The sequence below is a fragment of the Pogoniulus pusillus genome, chromosome 17, assembly GCF_015220805.1.
Source record: "Pogoniulus pusillus isolate bPogPus1 chromosome 17, bPogPus1.pri, whole genome shotgun sequence".
Classification (NCBI taxonomy): Eukaryota; Metazoa; Chordata; class Aves; order Piciformes; family Lybiidae; genus Pogoniulus; species Pogoniulus pusillus.
In genome coordinates this window covers 12,548,556-12,575,002 of record NC_087280.1, presented here as the reverse complement: position 1 = coordinate 12,575,002, position 26,447 = coordinate 12,548,556, and the positions used below count along the sequence as shown (strand labels likewise).

Sequence of the window (26,447 nt, the reverse complement as noted above, 5' to 3'; positions counted from 1 at the left end):
ACAAAACTGTCACAAGAACTTCACACAATATGTTTGAAGTGCAGAAAAAGATTCTGACTTCCCACATTATGTGAAAACTCTCCCCACAAACATGTATCTTAAAAAAAAAAGAAAAGAGCAGGTAACAAAGCACAAGATCCTATTACCTTCGCTATTGTGCTTCAGGACAGGATGAGCGAGTAGCAACCTACGACTGACTGCAATCACACTGCTTAATGTGCTACTGGAAGACACTACTGAGAAGTAGTTAGGTGCCAAATGTTAAATGATTAAATGTTAAATGATTAAAATGTTAAAATGATTTGCCCTTATTTCCCTAATGTTGACAGATACTTAGGTCAGAGTATTTGCAGACCGTACACACCATTTACTGAAGAGCCAACTAACTTAATTCATGCATCAGCTCAGAGCACAGCACTTTTTATTTTGTTTGATACAGTCCAGTAAGAATATGGAAATACAGAGCAACTTACAGAAAATATATAAGAAAAAAAACAACCAAAACCACGTTTCTCTGCTAAAATACCTAAGAATTGTATTCCTCAGAAGACTGGATTTTTCTGGTTATATGCTATCCAATCATGTTGTAAGGTCATTCCTAAAATGAAAGCTTGGAATAGGAATGTATTCTGAAGTCTTGTAGTTCCTCTCACTCTTGAACATAAATGCTGCTGAGTCATCCTTACTTGATAAAAAATTATGCTGTAACTGCACACAAGTATGAGATAAAATAACATTTTTAATTTTTCCTCAATTTGAAGAAAACATAAAGCTTCCAAAGCCAAGCTATGCTAAAATTCAGCTTTACTAACTTAAGTCTTTGCTGTAGCACAGTAACCAGAAGCACATCACTATTACTCAGGGTGATTTTTTTTAAATATAAATTAGGAGTTGTTTCACTTTTGCTTTCTTCACTGGAAATGACATGCATTCTGAGCATTCTCTGAAGAAGAAACTGTATAATGTATCATGAAACTGCTTGAGAAGCACATCTACAGAAAACACCCATGAATAGCCTGCTCTACCAATGGATGCATATAGTGCCTCATGAATTTACTGAGGGGTCTGCCCTTTACATTCTTTCCCTGGCTAACTTGCAAGAAAACACACAGATGATTAGAAAGGAACTGTTTTTTTCACAGAAACTATTCCTAATGCTAATCTGTTATTTACTCTTTGTTAAAGCAATTGTCCCTAATGGCATTTATCTAGAAATGTTAAAAAGTATTGTTAACTACACAGGATGAGTTGCCCACGAACTACCTTGCACAAAAAGAATAAATTAACATTGTGCAGTTTGGGAAAATGCAAGTTTCCTAACTCTAATAACTCTTCCTACATTTAAACAGGAACAATATTTCAATACACTTAATTTCCAATTCTCTTTCAGCCATGCTTAATTCTGAGGTTCTAATCCTTTAGTCTCAAATGTAACTTTAAATAACATATTGGAGTCCTCAGTGCGTTAAGGTGAACACATGTAAATTCTGATAGCAGCAGTGTAACATTCATTTTTATTTAAATTGTAATCCCATCTAATGTAGAAAATAAATGAAAGCACAGTTTATGACCACATATGTTGTCATGAAAAGACTGATGACTCTTTGGTCTGTGTAACATCATTAAAATACAGCATAGAGAAGAAGCGTGACAGGAATCACAACTCATAAGAGCTTTTGGTTAATATCCATTTATGGGATATACATAGAATGTTATAAAGACTTAAAGTCTATTTTATTTTTTAAATTACAAAATTAATGTATTTTGGAAAAAAATTGCATTAAAAGTGTGAAGACTTTTTCCATCTATAATTACCATCTGAATATTCAACATTTGTCATTGAATGCCTACTGCGAATAGATATTTGAGACAGATTTTTGGACTATGTGGATATTGTAAGCCAGCTTCTAAAGCAACATGAAACTCCTCATCCAGAGTCCAAAAAATGTAGGAAGACCCTAAAAATGTAGCAGAAGCATTTCCGCACACTGATTTAAGTAGTCAAGTTTGTGCAGAAGTGATTCCACTAGACTGATAGGGTACCTTTTTGAGGCAACAGAAACTTGTCACTTCGTCATCTTTTTGACATTTTCCAGCTCTTCTATAGGTTTCCATTTCTGATTGATTGTTACTAGCTGAAAGAAATTAGAAGGAAAATATGGAAAAAATTAGCAAATTCCCAGTGAGCATTTATGCCACTGCCACTCCCCATACCATACAGCAACTTAGTGGTGAGGAAGCATTTTTAGTATCTTTACATTTTCTTTTCAGAAGTAAACAAAACCAGGAACTGATGGCATATTTAGTAAGTTATTGAACAAGACCATTTGGATATTAAATAATAATGCTAAATAATTAATTTTCCTTATCCCAGATGCTATACCAAATGAAAATTTTTCACCTTCAGACTCAAAACCATTCATAGCCAAGTTTGTAAATCAGGAACAAGGCAAGGGTAAACTATACTCCAAATTTCCACAAATATCAATGGGATTGAGTAAATGTATGCTGGGATGGAGTGGAACACCATAAATTCAGGATCAAACCTAGAAGGTAATAGCTGAATCCCAGTCATTAAGTAACATAGGTAAAATACTTTTGATAACAGTTAGTTCCACTTTTAAATAGATATATTTAAGCTTTACATTTATTTCCTCATTAATTTTGCTATTTATTGGACACTTAAATAAAGTTATTAATTGTGTTGGAAATGCTATTTGTACAGGCTGCTTTATTCATACAAATTACCTTCTGAGGCTTGGTAGGATCAATCATTTCCCATGGTTCTGGATTGCCACTCTTGTTAATGCTTTAGGAGGAAAAAAAAAGCAAAACAGAGACTATGTTTTAAGGTGTGTTCTTATGTACATTTTTTTTATACGAGTAGTATAGTGTCAGTAGAATTATTCATGTAAATAAGTAGTTCCCTTGAAACACAAGTTAACAGGTTCAGATGTAGGAGTCGATGGCTGGCTTTATTTGCAGCTTCCAAAGCATGAAACGAACCAACATTTTAAAAGTATAATGTATGATTGTAAGGTAAGCAAACAAAAAAATCAAAACTGAATAAAGACACAGAGAAAAAGTAAAGGAATTCTTACCCAAGCATTAAAATGCTTAGTCAAGTCATTTCAAAGTATATGCAAAAATTCTCCAAAGCTGGAAGGTTATAGGACTTAGCTCAATTTGTTAGCCAAGCCATTAAAATACACCACCATTGCAAAGTTTGTATTATCAAATCCTGTTCTTTGTGTACGAGTCAACAGTCTGGTTACAACCTATCTGTATGTCATCTATCTATAATTTAAAAATCTTCATAAGAACAATTAAACCCTCTTACATATAACACAAAGAAATAATCATTAAAGTTAGGAAATAACTTGCTCTATCCTTCACATTAATTAATTTCTTCAGCATTTACAATCTGCAGGTATCTTAGTTGTTATCAGTAGTCTGGTACACTCACAGATATGTAACAATTTTTCTTTGCTGGTCAAATACCTTTGTTGAATAAAAAAGATTAAGGTGAACCCAAGCAGTAAGTATTTTGCTTACATCACATCGGATTTGCCAAACAGGGAGTAAACACAAAAAGAGAATGCTCCAACTGCTGCACAGGACACTATTCCAGCCAGGGGAATGAGCTGAAAAAGATGAAATGAACGGAGTTGAAGAACCGGTGTCCTGGCTACAGCGTCATGAACAGCAGCGTGCGGGTCATGAGGCTTTATGATGCGACTGACTACCTGTTGGGGTACACTGCCTCCACGTTACTATTCACATCGCCTCACCTCTAACGCACGAACTACAACTTCTACGTGTTCACTGCTATCGAGATTTTGTTCTGCCATGTGCTCACTATTAAATGGCAGCTGCGCACCTGCTCAAGCCAGCCGACATGCCCTCACTGAAAGGAGTTACCACAGCCCCAGCGTCTCTGACAAACTTACTTCTTTTTTAGACTTCAGTATGTGGAAGAAGTTCGCGTTCATCATCGCTGCGGCGGCGGATCTGGAACAAACGGTTCCCTGTTACCGCACCCTACACCGGGGCCTCCAAGTTGCGGGACTCGGGCAGAGGAACAGCAGCCTCCGTTACCTGGCAGCGCGAAGAAAAAGCGCCAGCGCTGCCAAAGCACACCGGGGCAAAGGGCCGCGCTCTCTGCTTTATATAGCCCCAGCGACACCGCCGGCGTCAGCTGCGCCCCAGTCGCCAGCGGCACGCGTCCGCGGCGCCCCGCCACACGCGCGGGCAGGGCGCCCCCCAGCGGGGACCGACGCGGGCCAGCAGCGCCGCCCTGTGGCAGGCAGTCGCCCGAATGCAGTCGTCTGAGTAGGAAGCTGCTGAAGCAGTAGGGTGCGAGGTGCTCTCTGCCTCCTTGGATCCCACAGCGCATTCTCCCTCCCTTACTGCCGCACTCAACCCGGCATCTCCGTTTCTACTTTGTCTTCTTTTTCGTCCCCCTCTCCAGGCAGCCGCCTAAAGAACAGCATACCTAGACAAATGCACAGGCGAGGACTTGACTTGCCTCTTTTCAGAGCCTGGCAAGCGTAGTGATTGAAACAGGAACCCGATGTCACTCCGTCCCCTTTTGAAAGCTACAATAAAAGCTTTACCCTGGGCTCGGGTTCCCATCACTACCGTGCTACACAGCTCTCACTGTTTCCCAATATCTCTGTCACGGAAAAGCTCCTACCCACGGGCGAGATGGGAATGTGTGATGCCAGCAGATCCCTCCCGTGCACCTGTTCCTCCCTTCTTGCCCAGCAGAAAGCGGCAAGAGAAAGGAGGGGCTGCCTTTACTGCATGCTTTGCTAGCTCCCTGGAGCAAGAGGAGGGACATAACAGACCACAATTAGCTCTGCTGGTCCTTCTAGGAAGCAACTATAGAAAGTAGGCAGCATCATCTTTGAAATGAAGGATCTGGCAGTCCCAAACCAAACACTCTCAAAACACTGGACAGCAAAACAGAGAGGTTCCTTGCAGGTTTTCATACTTTGTGTCCAGCACTACTGCTATGAAATATTTAAAAACTTCACTGGCACTGGCCGAGTTGTTCTCAGCAATAAGTCATGATGATCCTTCCTTTCCCAGGAAATGCTGATCAAAGCCACCAAGCTACCAAGTTGTAGCCTTTCCTAAGGTACTTTGGCTTCCACTACTCCCCTTTTCAGTTGCTGACTGCCTTGGAACTTCCTTTTGTGATCCATCAAACTGTAAATATACTGCAGTGCAGCCCCTAGTGTCCCTGCTCTGAGAAAATATCTGTTAATGGGTTTTCTAACCTGAGAACCTTGGCTGATGTAAGAAATCATCTTCGACAGTGAAGTAATTTTAGCCACTGGATTTTCATGGGGAAAAGGGAAAAACAATTAAAAACCTTCTCCCTGGGCAAGTTAAAACACACGCTTGCACACACGCAGTAACAATTTCCTTTGATGCAACTGTGTAGTTTAGAAGGTGATCCACAAAAATCTATTGACAAAGAATGGTTGGATGGGGAAAGAATTCTGCAGGAAGTAGACTCCCTTCGCTGAAGAAGAAATTATTATAGTTTGAATTGATTACAGACTTCGTGTCTGTCTACTCTATCCCAATGATTGTAGAGTAAGCAGCAAATGATCTAAAATCATTGCAAAAACTCAGACTCCCAGGCTTGCAACATGGTATTAAGCAACTGACAATTTTTCTCTGTGCCTATGTAGTGGAAGCTGCTTGTAAAGAAAGCAAGGCTGTACCTAACGCACATAGGAAACATTCTGCATTTTATATAGTACAAGACTTCCTCCTAGTTAGCAGCCTGAAAGCTTTTTTTTTTAATATTCCTTGTCCTTTTGAGAATTCACAACATGTTTTAAATTAAATATTCTTCTTATCCTTCTTTGTACAGAAAAGTAGGAAATCTACAGCAACAGGAAGCTGTTCCACAGTGCTCTAAGTACCTCAAATACTCTCCTCATTGGATGGAAACCTGCCCAAAGTAAATGAGATTTTAATTTATTCTTCATAACTGAAATAGTATTTTTCAGAAGTGAAAAATTTACTGTATTTCATACACACTGAAAGCTACAGTAAGTACAGTATTAATACAGCAGAAAAGATGTAAGCCATTGTAAAACTTTTACATTACATTTAAAAATACTTATGTCATATCACTACTTTTTGATTCAAGAGGCTAATTTTTGATTACAGAATTTTTCATAAAACTCCAAGTCTTTTGTGTTTAAGGATGGTTTTACAGTCCTCAATGATTTTACAAAGTGCTCATGTTTTACAGCTGTTGCTTCAAGTCCATTCTCTTGCAATGCCAACAAAGCAGCCTTTAAAAGAAAAAGAAAAATAGAAACTAAGTGCTTATCATCTTTTAAATTGCAAAGTTATTCTACAATATTTTACATGAAACAAAGTTTTAGGTAAAGCATCTGGGACCAACACTGTATAATTCATGGTTATGTAAGAACAGATGAACATCAGATTACTCTCATTCACTTTTCCAGGATTAGACAATATATCCTTGATCACTTATATATTTGGCTTTTCTTCCTCGTCATCTTTTATACAACTTATCTCAAATACATACAGGTTTGTCTTTTTTTTTTTTTCTGCCTAACCTTGACAGAACATGGCAATTTCATCTAAAAATGCTGCAGTTGCATGCAATACACATCTTATAACCCAGGTATGAGCTTGGATTGGAGAAGTCTATGTGAAAAAAAAGGGTAGTACAGCTCCTTAACTTCTAGTAAATAAAAGAAAGCCTTTATTCTTATTTGGCTTTTTTAATATTAAGAACCAACCCTTGCTCAGTTCTTCCATTTTACTTATTCTCTTTATTTTCATTACAACCTCTAAAAGAATCTGTACTACAGATGGCTTGGTAACATCAATGAATTATCTCTCTTAACTGCAAAGTTTCATTTACAGTTTATTTTGAAGATTAACCATTAATATTTCCTACCTCCTTGCACAGATTTTCAATGTCAGCTCCACAGAAGAGGTCTGTTAGGAGTGCCACATCTTCTAATGACACATCAGTATCTAATGGAATTTTTTCTGTGCAGATTTTCAAGATGGAAAGCCTTCCCTGTATGGCATATTATACAAGAAAGCCAAAGCAGTACCAAATGTGAAATTACAACTAAAGAAAATTCAGGCAAATCAAGATGTTTTCAGTGAAAGAGTGAACAGAATGTTATTAATGGAGATAACCCTAACAGTATGCATTACCTCAGAGATTAAAGTCTGTTACTCACATTTCCTCAGTTTATGAAAACACTACTTTACATTCGAGAGTCTATATTTGGGTCAAATAGACAACTTATTATGGTATTTCCTCAACTGCAGTTTGATTTTGAAAATATAGAGTTAATCAATATTTTGTTTTCTAAATGCAATAATAGAATCATATACACCAGTTAAAATGTTACTGGTATTTAAGTTACAAATGTAGTTACTGCCTACTGAGGATTGATCTTCAGTGAATCAATCATCAACTGTGAAGTCTATTATAGGAATATATTCCTTTTGCTCTCAAAGTATGCAGATAATTAATATCTCTCCATGTAAAGCCTTGTATGGATTTGTAATACCTCACCTTCAGATCTGGAGGGGGAATATAGATCACCTTGTCTAGCCTTCCAGGACGCAATAAGGCATCATCCAACATATCTGGTCTATTTGTTGCAGCAACTACTATGAAATCTTTGGTCAAAGTTTCCTGAGTAAAAGATGACATAAATTAGTGCAACATGGTTAAGACAGGTATTTAAAGATACTACCTTACTAATGTGGAAAGGAGAAGGATGAGAACACAATGTATCTTCATACACAGTTATCTTCCTTTCAATATTAATGTTTTATTTTTCTTGAGGTAAAAAATGTCTTTGTGCAGGCCAGATTAGATGACCAGGCAGAAATACAGCTAGTATCTGCCCTGATGATAAATAAACCTTTTTTTTTGGGGAAGAGTTTAACAAAGATTTTTGATATAAAAAACCTCAGCATTCTACAATTCTGAAACTGTTTTCTTCTATTTCTCCCCCCAAAATAGCATAATATGGAGATAGAGATTTAAGTGTAAAAAGTTCAACTGCTACTTTTTGTTTAGATATCTAAGTGATCATAACCATACTGTTTTATATGGAAGTAAGAGAAAGCACTGCAAATTAAACAGGGGATGTGCCTATGAAAGTAAATTTAAAAACAATACAATTAGTCTAAAAAATTACCTTAGTGCCAAGCAAGAGGACTTTTGTGACAGAAGATGAACACCAACTAATAATGCTCATTAGCCTGGGTGGGTATTTCATTAAAAAAAAAGTATCACTGAGGAACTGTCTGGGTAAAAGCTGTTAGCAGCCTACACAAAGCACTTTCTAAAAACTAGAAGCTGTGACAGAGTAGAAGAGCATCTTGCATATTTTTAAGCTTGAGGATTTTAAGTTTAATGAGTGTGAATGTAAGCAACTAAAACTTCTGGAACAATTGGGCAATGTTCCTCATTTTTCCTATACAGAAAAGGGAAGATAAATACCTGTCTTTCCCCAACACTTTGTTCTTGACCTTGACCCTCAAGCTGTAGGTTGCCTCCTCTTCTCTCTGTGACTTTCAGTCCAATGCCATCCAGCTCATTGAGAAGGACAGAAAGAACCCGCTCCGAGACACCATGGCCAGTTTTGCAATGTGACCGAGACCCCAAGATAGAGTCAATCTCATCTAGGAATATTATTGCTGGAGTATTGGCTCTTGCTTGGCGAAAAACCTTTTGTAAAGAATATTTATAAAGTAAAATATTAAAACAGAGATTCTAGCAAGTAAGGTGAAAGCATCTCTTTAGGTATACCCTGTGATCCACTGACTTTAAAGATACAGTCATAAAGAGTCACAAGAGCTCTTCTGGCTTACATTTACTATAGCCAAATTCTGCTTCTTGAAAACAAACAGATAGAAATACTTCCAAAATTTAAAACTGATGTAATTTTAGGGTTAGATTCTCAGTTTATACAAATGTGAATCTGTAAGCCGTTTCAATTTGAGACAAGAACTTTAACTATCACTTTCTCAGTAACAAAATTCAGGCTTAAGCAGTAACTTCACAAAAATCAGGCAAATGTAAATTACAGACGTTACACAAGTTAAAATCTGTACCTGAGACAAAATCTTCTCTGAATCTCCAACATATGGTGAGAAAAGGTCAGCACCGCTTACAGAGAGAAAGGAACAGTGACAACTTGTAGCCACAGCCTTCACCAATGTAGTTTTGGCACACCCTGATGGCCCATAGAGAAGAATACCTTTTGGATGAGACAGGCCCATCCTAGTGAATGCCTGAGGAAATTTCATGGGCCATTCAATGCTCTGTCAATAAACAAAAAAATGTATTACATTTTTAGCAGCAAAACTAGAGTTTGTAAGCAATAATAGTAATAAAATCTGCTGAGCACGTGATTTTCTTCCCCTAGCACAGACATTTACTTGAAATCAGAGAATACCAGTTTGGTCTTTTTTCAAATAACAACCCTGTTCTTCAAGTTTCTTGTCTATCCGGACCTGAGTAAGGCATTTGACTGTCTCACACGACATCCTGGCCACCAAACTGGAAAAGCACAGACTTGATTGGTGGACCACTCACTGGATAAGGAATTGGCTGGATGGTTGCACACAAGGAGTGGTGACCAACGGCACAATGTCCACCTGGAGACCAGTGACAAGTGGCATCCCTCAGGGGTCAGTGCTGGGACCAGTGCTGTTCAACATCTTTGTCAGCAACATGGACAGAGGAATAAAGTGCACCCTCAGCAAGTTTGCAGATGACACCAAGCTGTGTGACACAGTCAACTTGCTAGAGGGAAGGGATCCATCCAGAGGGACCTCGACTGGTTGGAGAGGTGGGCCCAGGCCAACCTCATGAAATTTAACAAGGCCAAGTGTAAGGTCCTGCACTTGGGTTGGTACAAGCACAAGCACAAATACAGGCTGGGTGGCAAATGGCTGGAGAGCAGCCCTGAGGAAAAGGACCTGGGGGTCTGGGTTGATGAGCCGGAAGTGTGGATATGCAGCCCAGCCAGCCAACTGCATTAGCAAGAGAAGTGTGGCCAGCAGAGCAAGGGAGGTGACTCTCCCCCTTTGCTCTCATGAGACCCCACCTGGAGTACTGTGTGCAGTTCTGGAGCCCCCAACACAAGGACATTAAACTGTTGGGGCAAGTCCAGAGGAGGGCCATGAGGATGATCAGAGGGCTGGAGCACCTCTATGAGGACAGGCTACAAGAGTTGGGGCTCCTCAGCCTGGAGAAGAGAAGGCTTCAAAGAGACCTTATAGTAGCCTTCCAGTATCTGAAGGGGGCCTACAGGAAGGTTGTGAGGGACTATTTACAAGGTCTTGTAATGACAGGATGAGAGGAAATGGGTTGATACTGACAGAAGGGAAATTTAAATTAGATATTAGGAAGAAATTCTTTACAGAGAGGGTGGTGAGACATTGGCACAGGTTGCCTAGGGAGGTTGTGGATGCCCCCTCCCTGGAAGTGCTCAAGGTCAGGTTGGATGAGGCATTGAGCAACCTGTTCTAGTGGGAGGTGTCCCTGCCTATGGCAGGGGGTTGGAACTGGATGATCTTTGAGGTCACTTCCAACCTAAACCATTCTATGATCTCAAACAGAACAAAAGCCAGTTCTTGAGAGATGATGTGCAAACGTCATCTCTGGCTACAAATTGAGGAATAGACAAATCATCTGGCTACAGGTTAAGTGTTTTTCAGCTACTAAAACCATGGTTTTTTCCTCCATGATATTACGTGCGGTGATGGTATCTTATGACTGATAGATTTGCAGCTTGCAAACACTGTAACTTAATGTGATTATAAAAATTGTTTAAAATACAATTTATAATCAGTTGATTTGCAAGATAATTAATTTCCACAATGTAGCACACAGAACACCTCAGAGGATATGGCGATTAAAAACTGTTTGTCTAAATTTGTCTTATACGCTACCTGTTTTAGCTTTAGCTTCACATCTTCCAGACCACCAATTTGCTCCCAGGTGACAGGTTTACACTCTGTTAATCCAATTGCACTTCGAAAAGAGGATGGCTGAATTTTTTTAAAAGCTTCTTGGAAATCTGCCATGTTAATCAATGTTTCTGTTGAATCCTGAAGAAACCCAGAAAAAAAAAAAAGCATATTAACAATATTTTTACAGAGTAACTTAGAATGCTGAGTTAGCATGCAACTGATAAAGTGGCAAATCATTGCCCTAACAAACTTTTAAGCACTGCAGACAAAAGCAAGTAACACGAGATAGTGCATTACAGAATCAAATGACAAGGGTTGGAATGGACCACTAGAGATCATCTAGTTCAACACCTCTGCCAGAGCAGGTTCTACAGGTGACTGCCCAGCAATGCATCCAAGTAGGTTTTAAATGACTCCAGAGGCTCCACACATCCAGTGGAGGGTTCTACCATTCTCTGCAGAAGCTATGACTCTGGAAATGTTGCAGACATGGCTTTCAATTCCCGGTCAGCCATTCCAGATAAAAGCCAACAAACATGTTATCTCGCAATTCTTGTGGAAGTCCAGATAGATAGAAAGAATACTAAGACACAGATATTATAGAGAATTGCTAAGAAGTCAAATTTCTGCACACTGGACAGAAACATTATGCCTACAATGTTACAACCAGCCATACAATCCAAATGGTAACAGTTATCATCACTAGCAGTTACATATTTATGTATCCACCTATACTCTTATTCACAATTATTTTTAAGAAGTAGAATTTTAAATCACTGATATCTTCATAAGAGCTTTTGTGAATCATAATAGTTTAGTTGGAAAAAAAAACCAAAACAAACCCAAACAACGAAAATCTCTGCTTTGCACAATCCTAAAAAGATAAGGATGAGGATAGAAACTTTCAGGAAAGCTTTCCACCCAGAAAGAAGAAAACAGTCTTTTCAGGTGAGAGCAGAGAGGACTAGCAAAATTACATATTTACACCACACATGCTGGGTTTTGTATTTTACTTTTTGAGTTCTTCAGCTTGTAAAGTTTTTCAAGCAAAGGTAGGTGTTAATGGGGAAAGGGTGGCACATGTATTCATTACGTTCTTCTTGACTGATTTGCAACCATACCAAAGAGCTGTGGAACACAGCCTGCATAGCAGCTTCTCTGCAGAGTGCTGTAAGGTCAGCTCCAACGTACCCAGTTGTCATTTCTGCCAGTTTAACCAAATCAATGTCTGTAGAAATAGGCATACTAGATGTAAGCAATTGCAGGATGGATCTTCTTTGTGTAAGTGTTGGGGTCCCAATGATAACCTAAAGAAATATAATAAACAAAAAAATTAAGTAGCTATTTTGCTATATTCTTTTTATTTTGTAGACAAAGGCAAACAACTTTCTCTGCTTTATACTGCTTACTGAAGATTCATACATACTTAGACTGCAGCTAAAGAATTTATAGCACCCTATAAATAATATTTTGAATACACTACACTTATATAACTTTCCAAGTGAACACTTGTTCATAAGACTCTGTCAGCTACTGCCCATGAAGTCATATTTTAAGACAATCTCAACACAAGACAGAATACTGAAATAGTAATTTTCTTACATCATGAAGACTTAAATAGATTAATTGAAATGAAGAAGAAAAACAATCTCTGATGAACAATCACATGTTATAAAAAAGCTGGTAAAATACTGTCCTAAAATGTATCTTAACAGTCCATAAATCCTGGAAAAGTATGAACAGTACAGCTGTGGAAGCATTAAAGAACTTAAGCAGACGATTCAGGAGATAATTTAGCTAGCAAAAGAAATAATACAAGGAGAAGCATTGCATGTGTTTTTCCTTCCTTTGATCACTGGGCTAACAAAAATTTTCTAGGGTAGATCTAGATTCTGCTACTGAAGTCTGAATAGACTAGGTTACTAGTCCCATGTCACAATAAACTTTAAAAGGGAGATGCCTAAATCTCCAATCTGGGATTTAAATGAGAAAAATCTAAGTCTGTAATGCTAAGCATCAGAAAGGAAATGCCTCACAAATACATCTATGCCTTTGTAATGAAGAAGCATAAGGCCTACCCTTATCCATTTGGAAGTATTTGGAGCTCCTCAGTTTCCTACCTTACCTAAGTTGCAGGCAAACTAAAGAAAGAAACAGGATGCATCTCAAGTCTGTAGACTGTCACCATGAAACATGACTAGCAGACATTAAAAAAGTAATGTCTTTCTGCTCGACTTCAAGAAGGAAAAAGAAAAGCATTTGACTAACAGGGTTTGCTTACCTCTCTGTCAAATCGTCCGGGTCTTCTCAGTGCAGGATCTAAAGCATCAGGCCTGTTTGTTGCTGCCACAACTACCATCTTACCCTCACTACCTACACCATCCAGTAGCGTTAACAACTGAGCAACAATGCGATTTTCGGGAGCACTGCTTGAATTTCCTCGCTTTGGGCATAAAGAGTCAATTTCATCAATAAAGAGCATTGTTGGGCCTTCGTGTGCCATTTCTCTGCCCTTTTCAAAGACTCTTCGCAAATTCTCTTCACTTTCTCCTGGTCTTGAACCATAGAGGGCTGGGCCATTGATGCAAAACAAGTAAGCACCCACTTCTTCTGCTACTGCCTTTACCATCAGAGTTTTTCCTACACCTGGAGGGCCTACTAATAGCACTCCATTGGGGACTGAAAGCCCCAGCTTCTTCAAAGTTTTTGGGAAGCGGAAAGGCAGATCAATAATTTCCTTCAAAGACTTTCCCACACTGTCTAGTCCTGCAACTGAAGTCTTTGCAGTGTCTTCTGATAAATGTCTGTACCATTCAAAAGTGACCACCTCTTTAATTTTTATGCTTGTTTGGGGGGTTATCAGTCCAGCTCCATCTATCAAAGGGTCTACAGACAGTATTTCAATACACACTATGGGATTTTCTAGATTTGGGGCAACAGTAACAACATAATGAAGTAAAACGTACACATTTCTTAGCAGTTCTCTGATCGTCTCCTGCAACACAGCTCTGGGTGTCGACTTTTTCAGTGTGGAGCTCTTAAGGACCACTTTCACAGTCGCCTTTTTTAAATGGTGATAGCTCAGCAGCTGCAGCTGGCCGACATTCAGCGTGAGGCCCTTCAGGTCCCTTGCAGTTACACCTGCGGTCCTGCAAGTCAGATCAACTTGCAAGTACCCGTTCGACAAATCGTGCCTGGGCCACGCCGTGCACAAACAGCAGCCGGTGGGAAGTGAGATCCTCAGCGGAGCGCCGATTCTGGCTCCCAGGAAAGAGAGGGCTGCGGGTCCTAGCCTGCACCTCTGGGTACCTTCATCTCTCGGGTCCAGTAGGAGCACCTTTAAGGATGCCGCCTCCATCATGGACTTGCGCGGCGTCCTCTTCGCGAGAGGGGGCAGCAACCTCCCTCCCGTTCTTTACTCACCCCGCTTCGCCCTCCCGTGGGCCTCACGTTCCGCCAGCACACAGCCTGCCGCTCACCGGCCGGGACGGGACCGGCTACCAGCACAGCAACATGCGCGGCACTGACAGGCGCCGCCACGCCCGCCGCGCATGCGCCACAGCGGAGCACGCGCACTGGGACGGAGCGCGCCCTGCTGGGAGTAAAGCCGCTTCCCCTCAGTGCGCCGCTGCCCCTCAGTGCGCCGCTGCCCCTCGGAGCGCCGCTGCCCCTCAGAGGGCCGCCGCCCCTCAGAGCGCCGCCTCCCTTCGGAGCGCCGCCTCCCTCCAGAGGGCCGCCTCCCTCCAGAGGGCCGCCTCCCTTCGGAGGGCCGCCTTCCTTCAGAACACCGCCTCCCTCCGGAGCGCCGCCTCCCTCCGGAGTGCCCCTTCCTTCAGAGCGTCGCCTCCCTCAGAGCGCCGCCTCCCTCCGGAGTGCCTCTTCCTTCATCACCGCCTTTCTTCAGAGCACCCTCCGTCTTCAGAGTGCCCTCTGGCGGCACAGCTGTAACTTTCTTCAGGCTGCTGTTGGCTGTGACGCCCTGGAAGGATGGTCAGAGCAGTGTCTGTGAGGTGAAACTCTGTCCTAGTGACGGGCTGCCCAGCTACAAGTTCTCTTCTCGACTGCCGATACCTGTTTTTCCACAGATGAGATGGACTGATCCTCCTCCTCCTTGCCACCCGGCTTGTTCGCCGCAGTGCTAGTCCTGGTGGAGCTCTCTCGCCTCCCTCAGTTTTCCTCAGCGCCTCCCGTTAGTTACGTTGGCGCTTCATAACCGTGTTCCCAAAAGTTGGTTTTCCGGTTTCGTGCACTCGTGTTAGTGCTCGCATTCACTCAGGGCAGAGCCTTTTCACACCAGCGGCTGGGGCTAAGCCACTTGTAGGTGCTGGTTAACAAAAAACCAAAACCAAAACCAAAACAAAAACAAGTGGAGAGCCAAACAGCTGACTTGAGAAGCTTCTGATTCAAGTAACTAGGACACAGATATTTATTTAGAATTGATAAAACTCTACTAACTAGTGTGTTCTCTGACAATTGCTCAATCAGCATTTAAAAGAAAAAAAAGTTGTATAAGTTTTTGGTCCACTGCCTTCTTCAATTGTGCCAGGAATGGTGTAGTCTATAAAAACTTTCCAAGAGATCTGTCAGCTTCATGGTATACAAGAGAAAATCATCATCTACAAAATTTACTATGTGCATAATTGTATTCTTGCGAGTAGCTTCATTGTAAATGAAGTCACAGAATCACAGAATGTCAGAGGCTGGAAGGGACCTTGAAAGATCATCTAGTCCAACCCCCCTGCCAAAGCAAGATCACCTGTACCAGATCACACAGGGACATGTCCAGGTGAGTTTTGAATATCTCCAGAGAGTGAGACTCCACAAACTCCCTGGGCAGCCTGTTCCAGTGTTCTGCCACCCTCACAGGGAAAAAATTCCTCTTGGTGTTTACATGAAACTTCCTGTGCCTCAGCTTCCACCTATTGCCCCTTGCCCTGTCATCGGGCATCACACAAGGACAGAATGCATACAGGATTCGCTAGAGACCACATATGTACAAGAATTGGTATCTGAAGTACCTGATGCCAGTCAGCTATAGTTCTGTTAGCAGAAAATGCAGAAAGAGTGGTTTACAGAGCAACTCTGAATTGTCCTGCACACATTTTGAAGGCCTCTGGAGGGGAAGCATAAGGAAATGCTTTCGATGATATCCCTTAATCACATTCCTTACTGAACCATGGCCTCTACGCAAAACAGTTTAGTAAGCCATAGCAACAGAAGCAGGCAGTGTTAACAGAGCCAATTCAACTAGTTGTAAATGCTGAGTAGGAGCTCAGAAGAGAGGTGCGGGGCTGAGCAGTGTGAAAAGCCGCAAGCTGTCTCTTTATACCTAATTATGTGCAAAAAGGCCTATGTTCTATTTCCTTTCAATTCATAATCAAGTTCTCTCCTTTCAGTGTTTCTTTTCTGTTCCTTTTCACCTGGATATGTATTTAATGTTTCTTTTCATAGCGTGCTTTACTGCCCATGTATGCAAATGCTGTAGGGAGTATGCTTGTATGGAATATTCAGATTTGCTAGGTATTTCATGTGGAACAGACAAATGTCTGTCCAGAGAATGTACAGACAAAAGATTATTGGGAGCTTTCGTTCCAAGAAGGGGAATGTATTCTCAAGCCAATGTCTTATAAACACATTCTCTTGTTTTATTTCTTTCCGTCAAAGGTTCTTGTAAACACGAGTGCCCTCGAGTATGTACTTGATTACACAAGAAACATACTCTGTTTAAAAAGGCAGATTTGTGATTCTGAGCCCTAAATTGTAAGTGGTTGATTTCAAAAAGTTGTGTTTAAGCAAGAAAAGTATGGAAAAGTGCATCTTTGAAACAAGGTAGTTGTTCTTTGTAGCAGGCTTACTGTAACATTTGGAAAATATTATTTCTTATGAGAAAGAAAACACCTGCAAATCTGATTTTGAATGACAAAGAATTCCAAATAGTAGTTGTTGGAATTACGGATCTGAGCTTCTGTTGGGTTCAGTGAGGACAGGTTTAGATTTTCTTGCTGATTTTTTAAATGACAAATGCATGGAAGAGTTGCTTTGCAGTAATTAAAAAATTACTTTGATATTGATTAGCAAAAATCTACTTGGATAGGTAGCACAAAACAAGTATATTTTCTTGCCTGTTTTCTGTTTGTCATAGTTCCATGATCTGTTTACTTTAAGACTCTGGTAGTTCAGTTCTTTTTAGTTTAATGAAATGGATCCCCAAGCCTTACTTTTTCAAAGCCTGCAGGATTGGCTTTTTTTGAGCAGTGGAATCAAGACCCTGTCTATTTTAATAGAAAACATTGCTGAGTGACATTGCTCTGCTTTGGAAAGCATTTCTTTTGGCAGCCCTGATCCTGAATAATGTACAGACCTCAAAATTAGCAGTGACAAATGGCAAAAATGCATTTCACTGAGAATCTAGTTTAAACTGTTAATTTAAAAAAAAAAAAAAGTTTTAAATTGTTTTCTTACCATTCACTAGATGGCAGCTGATCTTAAAAAATGCTGTTTTTCTTTTCAAGTCTGATAATTTGATGGGAGTAGTCATCAGTTCTTGAAGAAATCATACTGCCCAGCAATTTCTTCGCTCCATTTCTAATACGTAACTGAAAAGCCAGCACAGTGAGTGTCCAGAACATTTTCACCTTCATGACCATTTCAGGGTTTTTTTGTGTTGAGTTTGTTGCTGTTTTTTTCCACAGAAGAATGTTCTTTTATTTTTGCTGTAGTATTTATGGGTCAGATTAGACTTTTTTCTTTTTTTTTTTTTTTAGAAAAAAAAAGAGGAGAATAGACAATAGTCATATTCTAAAATGAAAGAGTAGTATTTCTGGTTTACTTTTGTATACATATATTGAGCTTTGGTAGAAAAAATAATGTTTAAAAATCCCAATTATTCTAACTCACTAAATAAAAATAACACTGTCTTGATACAGTAATTCCCTGTATACAAAGTAAATAAGATACTAATCTGATTATAATTTTTGTTAAGTTTGACTATATCTGGTACCAGAACTAACATTTTGATTTACAACCACCGAATGAAAACTTTGTGTAACAGTTTTTTTTTAATGGTAAGTGGATTTGAAAATCAGCTGTGATTATCTGTTAATCACATGAAGGTAGCTGAAAGTGACTGGGTGACATGTCCATACTCTGTATTACACTTAGAGCTAGATATGACACATTTCAAATATTAGGCTCTGTTAAACAAAACTTCATCAATAAATTGTAAAGATATACTTAGAGGAGTGGGAATAGCTTTTGTATGTCTGCATCTCTTCGTGGGAGGGCCACCCTCAATGTGTTTACTTAATTTTATAGTGAACATCCAGTCTTGTATTTTTATACAGAAGAAGTCCCCACTGCAGTTAGTAGGAATTTTGAATGTGCATGGTATGGGACGTTTGGCCTTGTATTTCTCAAAGAAAAGTGCAGGAAGTCAGCCTGCTGCTGGAAAGCTATGAAATTACTGAGCCTAAGACAACATTCGTGCTGCATTTCTGCTGGAAGTTATTGCAGTCACTGCAGATGCATCAGGAAAAAACTGTGTCTCTGCACCTGAAGCCTTCCAAAGGAAACTCGGTTGTCTTAGCCAAGGAATGATTTTATGCTGAGGCACTACTTTTTCTTGGAAATGACTTGACAATTCTTGGCCATGGTAGCTTTTCCAAGAGGAGGAAACTAGACAGCAGCAGATAAAATAATATGACATATTTTTTATCAATGTGTCAATATTTGTATTTACTACCTTTAGATGAATGCTTAGAGATGCTTGTATATCTGTTCCAGTATAATATATAATCCAGTGGTTCACTAGATCTTATTTTGGATATGGCATAGTGAGATTGTGTGATATTCAATGTAGGAATGAGAGTAGACTGTGGAGAATTACAGGATCATACAAGACTGAGTGATTTAGCAGTAAAAGACAGATGAAATTCAGTATATATAAATGTGAACCGATGCGCAAAGGGAAGAGTGATCAAAGAGAAAGGTCACTTTCACAGCATGAGGATAGATGATTCTATTAAGAGGTCAGCTCAGTACTCAAAGTGCAAAAAGCTGATAAAATATTAGCATTAACTAAAAAAGGAACAGAGAACAGAACAAAAAAACTTTCCTTTAATGAAATTCCAACTGTGGTTTATAAGAATTTTCAATGTGATTTTAAGGAATTTTCAAGAATTCTCCCTAGGCTTGATAGGAATTTTCCTTTCTGGAAACTTCCTTTCTGGAAGTTTTCTTTCCTTGTTTTCATTTATGCCAGTGCATTCTAGGATTTTTCTATGTTATCTTCTGCTTTCAGGGGATTTCCTGAGTGTATTCTAGGAATTAGCCTGGTGATCTGTCATGTTCCCCATGTTTTCTAGGAATTTTCCAGATGCATCCCTTTATGCTTTCTGAAAGTCTTTCTAGAAGAAGAATTTCTAGGAGTTCTTTCTGTGCTTTGTAGGAACATTCCCATGTTCCAGAAATGTACCCAGAGCCATCTAAGGATTCTCCCAAAGACATCTAGAGATTCTTGCCATGCCTGCTTTGAATGGCCATTTGAACAGGAACAAAAATTACAGTTCTTGGGTAAGAATATATATGTTTTCCCACTTGGAACTTAGCTTGCAAAATGCTTAACACTTTTTTAAGACATCCTTTCCTTTGTGCCACAGCTCTGCATTGTACCTTTCTTGAGAGCAACCCTAGCAGTTCTTCATGCATTCACAGAGTATTCATGTCAGACTTTCATTTAGATTGATTTTTAGAGCAGGACTGCATGTGCTGTTGTTTTAAATTGAAAACTTCATGACAGTCATCCCACCATGTTTCTGTGATGGTGACTATGTCACAGCTGCCCTGATGCACAGTGGCTTCTAGTTTCTCCTATTCGTTGCCTGTGCTGTGTGAAATGGTATAGATGAACTTGATTGGTTTCACCTCTGACATGGGCATGCCACCCCTAGGCTCATCTCTAGTGAGCTTGGTTTTATCCTCTTCCCTCTTTGAACCTAGTTTAAAGCGTGATCAGTGATTCTCACCAGCTGACACGTGAGAATCCTTTCTTCCCTTTTGAGACAGGTAAATTCTCTCTGTCCTCGACAGCCTCCCTGAGGCTTCTTATTGGGTGTTATTTGTTCTGCCTCGTTTAACACTGGCTGGGAATGCTGGCTCAGCTCACACCTCCTGAGAGCTGGCCCATCAGCTGACAACCCTTAGCAGAGGCATGCTACCTTCCTAGCTTCAAAAAGCCCCCAAAAGATCTCCTTCTTGGCCTTTTTTTGCTATGATTCCCTTTCCTAGTGTGGACTTATACTGGAGCTGGTCTCCTTGGTGATCCCTGATCCCCTCTCAGTCTTCTCTTCTCCATGGCTGAACAGCCCATTGTGGTCCTTTGTTGGGCTTTCCCCTGTCTCTCCTGAACTGGGGAGCCCAGAACTGGATACCATACTCCAGATGCAGCCTCATGCAGGCAGAGTGAAATGGGAGGAGAACCTCCCTTGACCTGCTGGCCACACTCTTCATAATGCACTCCAGAGTATTGTTGGTGTTCTTGGCCAATTAAAAATGGATTAGCTGGTTTCTTTTATGAAACAATATGCTAGTTAAAAATGTTAATGTAGATTGTTTGGTTTAAGGATCATTGTATTACAGAAATGTACTGCTGGAAAAAATATTTATTTTGTCATTACGTGGAAATTCAGTTATAAATTACTTGCCTCATTCTTGTTTTGGTGGTTTATACAGGAGCATATTAAAACATTTGTTAGAACAGTTCTAAAATGAATAAGCAGAACTTTCTTCATATGCTTTCCACTTTTTTTTTTTCCTCACAAAAGGAAGACAAGATTTCTAGGAGAGGTAATAATATGGTATACTTGGTCATCAGCATAGTTAATTAAAGGTAGTTACATTAACTTACAGCATGCAGTAGCCTGTTAACAAAAGAATTGAAGATGAGAGTTTGTTATGGCATTCTTGTGTTTAGAAAGAACTGAAACAAACAAACAAACAAACAAACAAACCCCAAAAAAACAAAACCCAAAGCAGCCTCATTATGGGAGATTTACCAGCACCTTCTACTTCCTGAGACAACCGAGGTCTTGGCATTACCTAAGAAATGCTGATTGCGTTGGAAAACGTGACTTCAACTTAATACCAGTAATTTGATACAGATAGACCACATGCAGTGGTAAATCATGAATTCTGTTAGTTAAACCATTGTCTTCTGAACTGAGTACAGTGTATTTGTTTTTTCTGCTATACCAATTGTTCTTTCAAGCATCAAATACACTACAATATTAATAGAAGTCATCTGTGTTCCTTAAAAGGAACAAATGACAGTCAAAGTAGAAAGGGACCAAGACAGCAAAGAACAGTCAGGAATCTTGGAATACATTCCATTAGGGTAGTATAAAGTAGGGAAGTGTGAAGGGAAAAGCAGGAGGTTTTTTGAACAAACCCTAGTGATTTTTCTATCCTTACAGTGATACATATATTTATGGGAGTGTGAATGATTCTACAAATAATATGGCATTGTGCTTTAACTGATGAGAACTTTTTGCAACTCTTTGGAGAGACAGTCAATCCAGCTGCTGCTAGGAGCAATTGTCTTTGAGTAGTATAATAGTTTTACCCTCTGACATAGGGAGGAAACTTATGCCTTCAGCATTCCTCTTTCCTCAAAGAAAAATTTTGGAACAAAGTCAATGCCTGAATATCAACATTTTTTCCCTTGTCATCATCCCTTGAATTTAGATTAATTATTCTAGGCTTGTATGAATTTTAACTTCTGTGTCTATGTTTTTTGCCTTTCCATTTTTGTTTTCTCTTATTTGTTTTCTCTTATTGCTCTTTTAATTTTTTTAATGCTTCTGGAATGAGCCACCTTTTCTACTTCCCAGCCTTACTGAGCTGTTAGTGTTGGGACTGTTAGGACTTTAATTAGAGAGGAAGTGGTAATTATTTCAGGACTGTCAGAAGAGTCTCACACCTCAGAAAATAATACACTGCAAACTATTTAAGAGAATTACATACTCATTTAAAACATACTGACTTTCAAATGCTGGCAATTAAGTAATGTTATCCTGTAATAAACAGTAATGAAATAAGACCATAGGTGTTAATACCACCTATGATTAGTACATATGGGACAGAGCTTGTGAATTTTCTGAAGGCTGTAAAAGGAGTTCTTACTGGTGATATTTCTCAAGAAACCTGGCAAATGTTGTCTAATAGCAGTCACTTGATTTCATGAGTAGCCTTTTCTTCCATTTTAGGGTAAGGACAGTTAGTACTGTAGTGTTAGTTATGGTAACATTAGCTAAAAAGAAACAGTGGACAGGCGTCAGCCAAATCTGGTCCAGTCTAACCTAGTTTCAGTGTAACATTTCATAACCTTTCACAGTGAGTTAATGTCCCTGTGCAATTGTGGATAAGATGGCATCACTTTCCGTAAGATGCCGATTTGCTACTCTGCATTCATAGTGCTCTATTTCTGTCAGCTGCAGGTGTATGGGGCAGTGTACAGCACACATAAAAGAAGCATGTTTATTCACATTATGTTGCATTGAGCTGATCATTCAAACTGTGCCTTTGAAACAATATCTATACCTTGAATTTACATCAGCATTCAGGTGTTACCAAGGCCACTCCTGTACTTTTGTAAGTAGTAAAGCTGTGTCTTATTTTGAGAAATTGCTGCCAGGATCTGTCTTTCCTAATAAAGGAGTGGGGTTTTAATCCTTTGATAACTCCTCCTGATGGAAGATTTACCAATTCATCCTGTCTATAATGAGATCAGCTTAGTGCTATGGAGCCGATGTCATATTTAGACTTTGATCTTCAGTTAAATAGCTTGTTCATAGAAGTAACTAAGAAACATTCTACTGATAATGTCTGTTTTGAGATCTTATCTTGTTCTTTAAAGGTGCTTTAGGGAGTTAGCTAACTAAACCCATACAGAAGATTATTTGATTCATATACCTACCTTGTTTTGAAATTTCAACTTAGGTATTCAAATAGTAATAGTGTTATAGGAACTAAAAAAGGGAAAGGATAGAAGTATTTTCAATAGAAATACCTTTTTCTTCAAAGGTTTAGGCCTTTCTTGTGCAATGAATAATCTGTTTGAAGTAGAAGGTCAGAATCATAGGAATACTTTCCCAAATTAATGTTAAATGAATTCATACTATAGCAGTCATTAGCAGTGAAAATAACATACACTACATGTGTTCTATTTAGCATCCCAAAGAAAAGAAAAGTAATGGAGAAAGTGGAGATATTTTTGTGTTTTAACCTACCAAGCTAACACGAGTTTAGGGGCAGTTTATTACATCTCTCAAGTGGCTGTTGCAACTTGAAAAGCATCATGAACATCAGTAGTCTGAAGAAAATGTACTTCCAGAATCTCTCCCAAAGGAGGTTGTTGTCAAGTATAGTTTCAGTTGTAATTGAAAATGATGATTAAGGTTTTTGAAAGATTAAAGAGCATAATTAAAAAGTAATAAAGCTACTTGTCAAATAGAATCTTGCTAATGGTAAACAGCTGTTTGTTATTGTGGTGAACTATGGTCTCTGCAGCAACATCACTGAATAATTAACCTATCGAGTTTGGTGAAGCTGCATCCAGTCATGGGAGATCCAATTGTGAATTTGAATGTCCTTGTTGTATTTGATGATTAGCACAGTATGAATACATTCCTTTCCAAAATGCAATTGGTTAAAACTCATAATTCTTCATTTCATAAAGATGTGACATTAAAAGTACAACTATTACCATTTCAAACACATGAATGAAAACTTATCTTTTCTGTCCCTCTCTGTTCTCTTCAGTAAAAGAGGTTTGTTAGGAAATTCTTGGCAGTCTTTGCCTTTTAAACAAACAAACTAGACAACACCTACATTAATCTCAAATGAAATGCACTGTTTTTCCCCCTCAGGGAATTCTATGAAATCAGAGCTTCTGAAATAAATAATTTACAAATTAAACTGATGTCGTGATGCAGAGACATGGATGCATGTGAATATCACTGCTAAATCTTCTGTACTACTTTGGTGGTGCACAGGAGTGGACAGTTCAGGTGACCTGACACTGACCAATATTCCACTCCATATACATCATATTCTTTATAAAGTTAAGGGATCATGGTCAAACCCTCTTCTTCAGTGGCCAGTGTCTGAGGAGGACTCTGTCCATTCTGCCTTCAATCCTAATCTGCATGTACCTGAATATGATTCCAGAGTCCAGCTCCTGAATCCAGGAGTAGGGAGATCCTAGTAGGAGTATTGTGGAGAGCCTATAATACTAGGGAAAAGTACGGTGAAAACTGCTTTTGTGACAGTAACTATCTGTTGCTGCACTGGAGAACGTCAGAGAAAGGATTCTTGTTTTATCACTCCTATTGCATTTCTAGTCAGCCAGCCCCAGAGAAGACTGCTCTGTGATGTTTTCATAACACCTTCCTTCCCATAACTTTATGGCCAGTGGGTGGTGTTCAGGGACTGTGCAAACATAACTTTGTGCATGTGAACCTATGTCAACATCATGTGTGCAACCAGTATGAAATAGAAGAATGTTTTAAGGCTTATGGTGTATAGCAAAGGAAAGTCATCCATGTGAAGATGTTTGACAAAATGGCAGGATTTATCAGCTCAGTTAAGTGTGCATGGCCTGTGCTGCACTTTGAGATTGTTTCAGCATACGTGCCTTCTCTGCACCTGCCTTGCAGTGACATCTACTGGGAAAAGCAGGAAGCCTTTATTATAAAGACAGCAGTTTGGAATGAGGGTTAATCTCGAAATAAATACTGCAAATATGTTTCTTCCAAGCATGTATACTTGCCTGTGCAAAAATCTGGTGCTGCTGCTAAGACGTAGGTCATGTGGAGCATTTCATTATTAACTTTTTAAAGAGAACTCAAATCAGTTAGAATTGTAGTAGTTTTTTCCCCCTTATCTACAGCCATATATATTGTTGATGTATTTAGGAATGATTACAAAACACCCATAGTGCCAACCTTGTGACTTAGAGTATTTTAAATGCCCTAGTCATGTCTGTTCCAAATAAATCCCTATTTCTTTTTTCTTCCAATTTTTACAAGAGATACCTAACTTTATTGTTATTTTTCCCCTAAAATGTATTTTGTGTTTCTCTTTCTGAGTGAATTTGCATCTCTGTTTTATATCTCTATCAGTTAACAAATTAGCTTTAAACAAATGAAGATAAATATTTCTGTGTTCAGGATATAGGCATTCAAAGGTAATTCATCAACGGCTGAACATATGAGTTTTTCTGATCTGTCATGATACTTGTGCCAAGTCTGAAAGGGTTTGAGAAACAGGGGGAAATCTAAGTAATGTAGAGAAGCATTTTATTTTAGGAGAATTTCAGAAGCAAAAAATGCTATGTGTGGTAGTCAAGCAGTGTGTGGAGATTGAGACCAAACGAGAAGCTGAATGATCCTTGTCCTAAGGTAGCACAATGAAATGAAAGTGGTTTAAAAGAATAATTTCAAGGGGGAAGTATTAGAGAAGATGAAAAAGTAAACAATCTTCAGTAATATTATGAAATAAGATTACAAAACCACCTTGAACATGCATACTTTTATTACAGGATATAAAAAAGCTTTGATGATATTTTTTTACCTATCAGCTGATGAGAGAGATGGATAGTGTATTTATTTTGTGGCTGATTGCCAAGAACTGTAGGTTTGGATAGTTGATGATGTAGCCCCATTATTAGAGCCGTGCTTGATGGTTGCAAGTGGCTCAAGAACTGCAAATTTGCTGTGTCTGCATTATGTGATCATAATGGAGCTTTCTGGACTCTACATAAATGGGTAACTATTTTTCTCCAATTTTAAAAAATGCTTGAGGTATTTTTAACAGCTGAGCTTGCTTTCCCCTTGTTTCCCCTTGAATGCCTCTGAAAACTAGTAAAATGTATAGTAAAACACAGCAAGATGTAAGAAATGTCAGAGCACATAAGGTATTAGGTAGAAGAAAAAAAAATCTTGTGTCCATTCTCTTGTGTTTATGAAGAACTTGTGCTGAAGACAGTGCAGGCAAATCTGTCATCCCCACTGTGAGAGACAAAGTAATTACTCTTGGCAGTGATATAAGTAATTAGGAGCTGGGTCTCAAAGGTGTAGTGTAAACCAACTCAAGCTAGTTTTAATCTTGGACAAAATGTATAAAAGTGGCAGGTTGGCTGTGGCAGCATAGAGCTCAGTAGTGCATGAAATTAAACCCAGAAATAGTTCTCTGCTCTGTTTGTATCCTTTCAGGCAGTGTAGATGCACATGAATTTCATGAGAAACAATCTTTTTTCCAAAGTCACAACTTATTTAAAAAAGATTATTGTACATTATAGAAATGCAGCTACCATAGCTACTACCTAAACAGAACTCTGCTCTAGCGGTGACTACAATAGCATTGTGTTGGCTCAGAAC

At 39.2% G+C, this 26,447-nt stretch overlaps 2 protein-coding genes across 2 annotated transcripts; both read right to left on the bottom strand.

Moving 5' to 3' along the window:
- Window positions 1-391: 391 nt before the first annotated feature.
- Window positions 392-4,231, bottom strand: C17H15orf48 (chromosome 17 C15orf48 homolog). The gene is made up of 4 exons (XM_064157680.1): window positions 3,951-4,231; window positions 3,556-3,644; window positions 2,749-2,809; window positions 392-2,135 (listed from the first exon to the last, which is right to left on the bottom strand). The coding sequence occupies exons 1-4, from the start codon at window positions 3,993-3,995 to the stop codon at window positions 2,067-2,069; spliced, it is 264 nt and encodes an 87-aa protein (XP_064013750.1). The 5' UTR covers window positions 3,996-4,231; the 3' UTR covers window positions 392-2,066.
- Window positions 4,232-5,975: 1,744 nt separating this feature from the next.
- Window positions 5,976-14,583, bottom strand: AFG2B (AFG2 AAA ATPase homolog B). Its single transcript, XM_064157678.1, has 8 exons — window positions 13,295-14,583; window positions 12,135-12,320; window positions 10,993-11,151; window positions 9,148-9,357; window positions 8,534-8,761; window positions 7,595-7,717; window positions 6,959-7,084; window positions 5,976-6,320 (listed from the first exon to the last, which is right to left on the bottom strand). The coding sequence occupies exons 1-8, from the start codon at window positions 14,372-14,374 to the stop codon at window positions 6,168-6,170; spliced, it is 2,265 nt and encodes a 754-aa protein (XP_064013748.1). The 5' UTR covers window positions 14,375-14,583; the 3' UTR covers window positions 5,976-6,167.
- Between the last annotated feature and the right edge of the window lie 11,864 nt (window positions 14,584-26,447).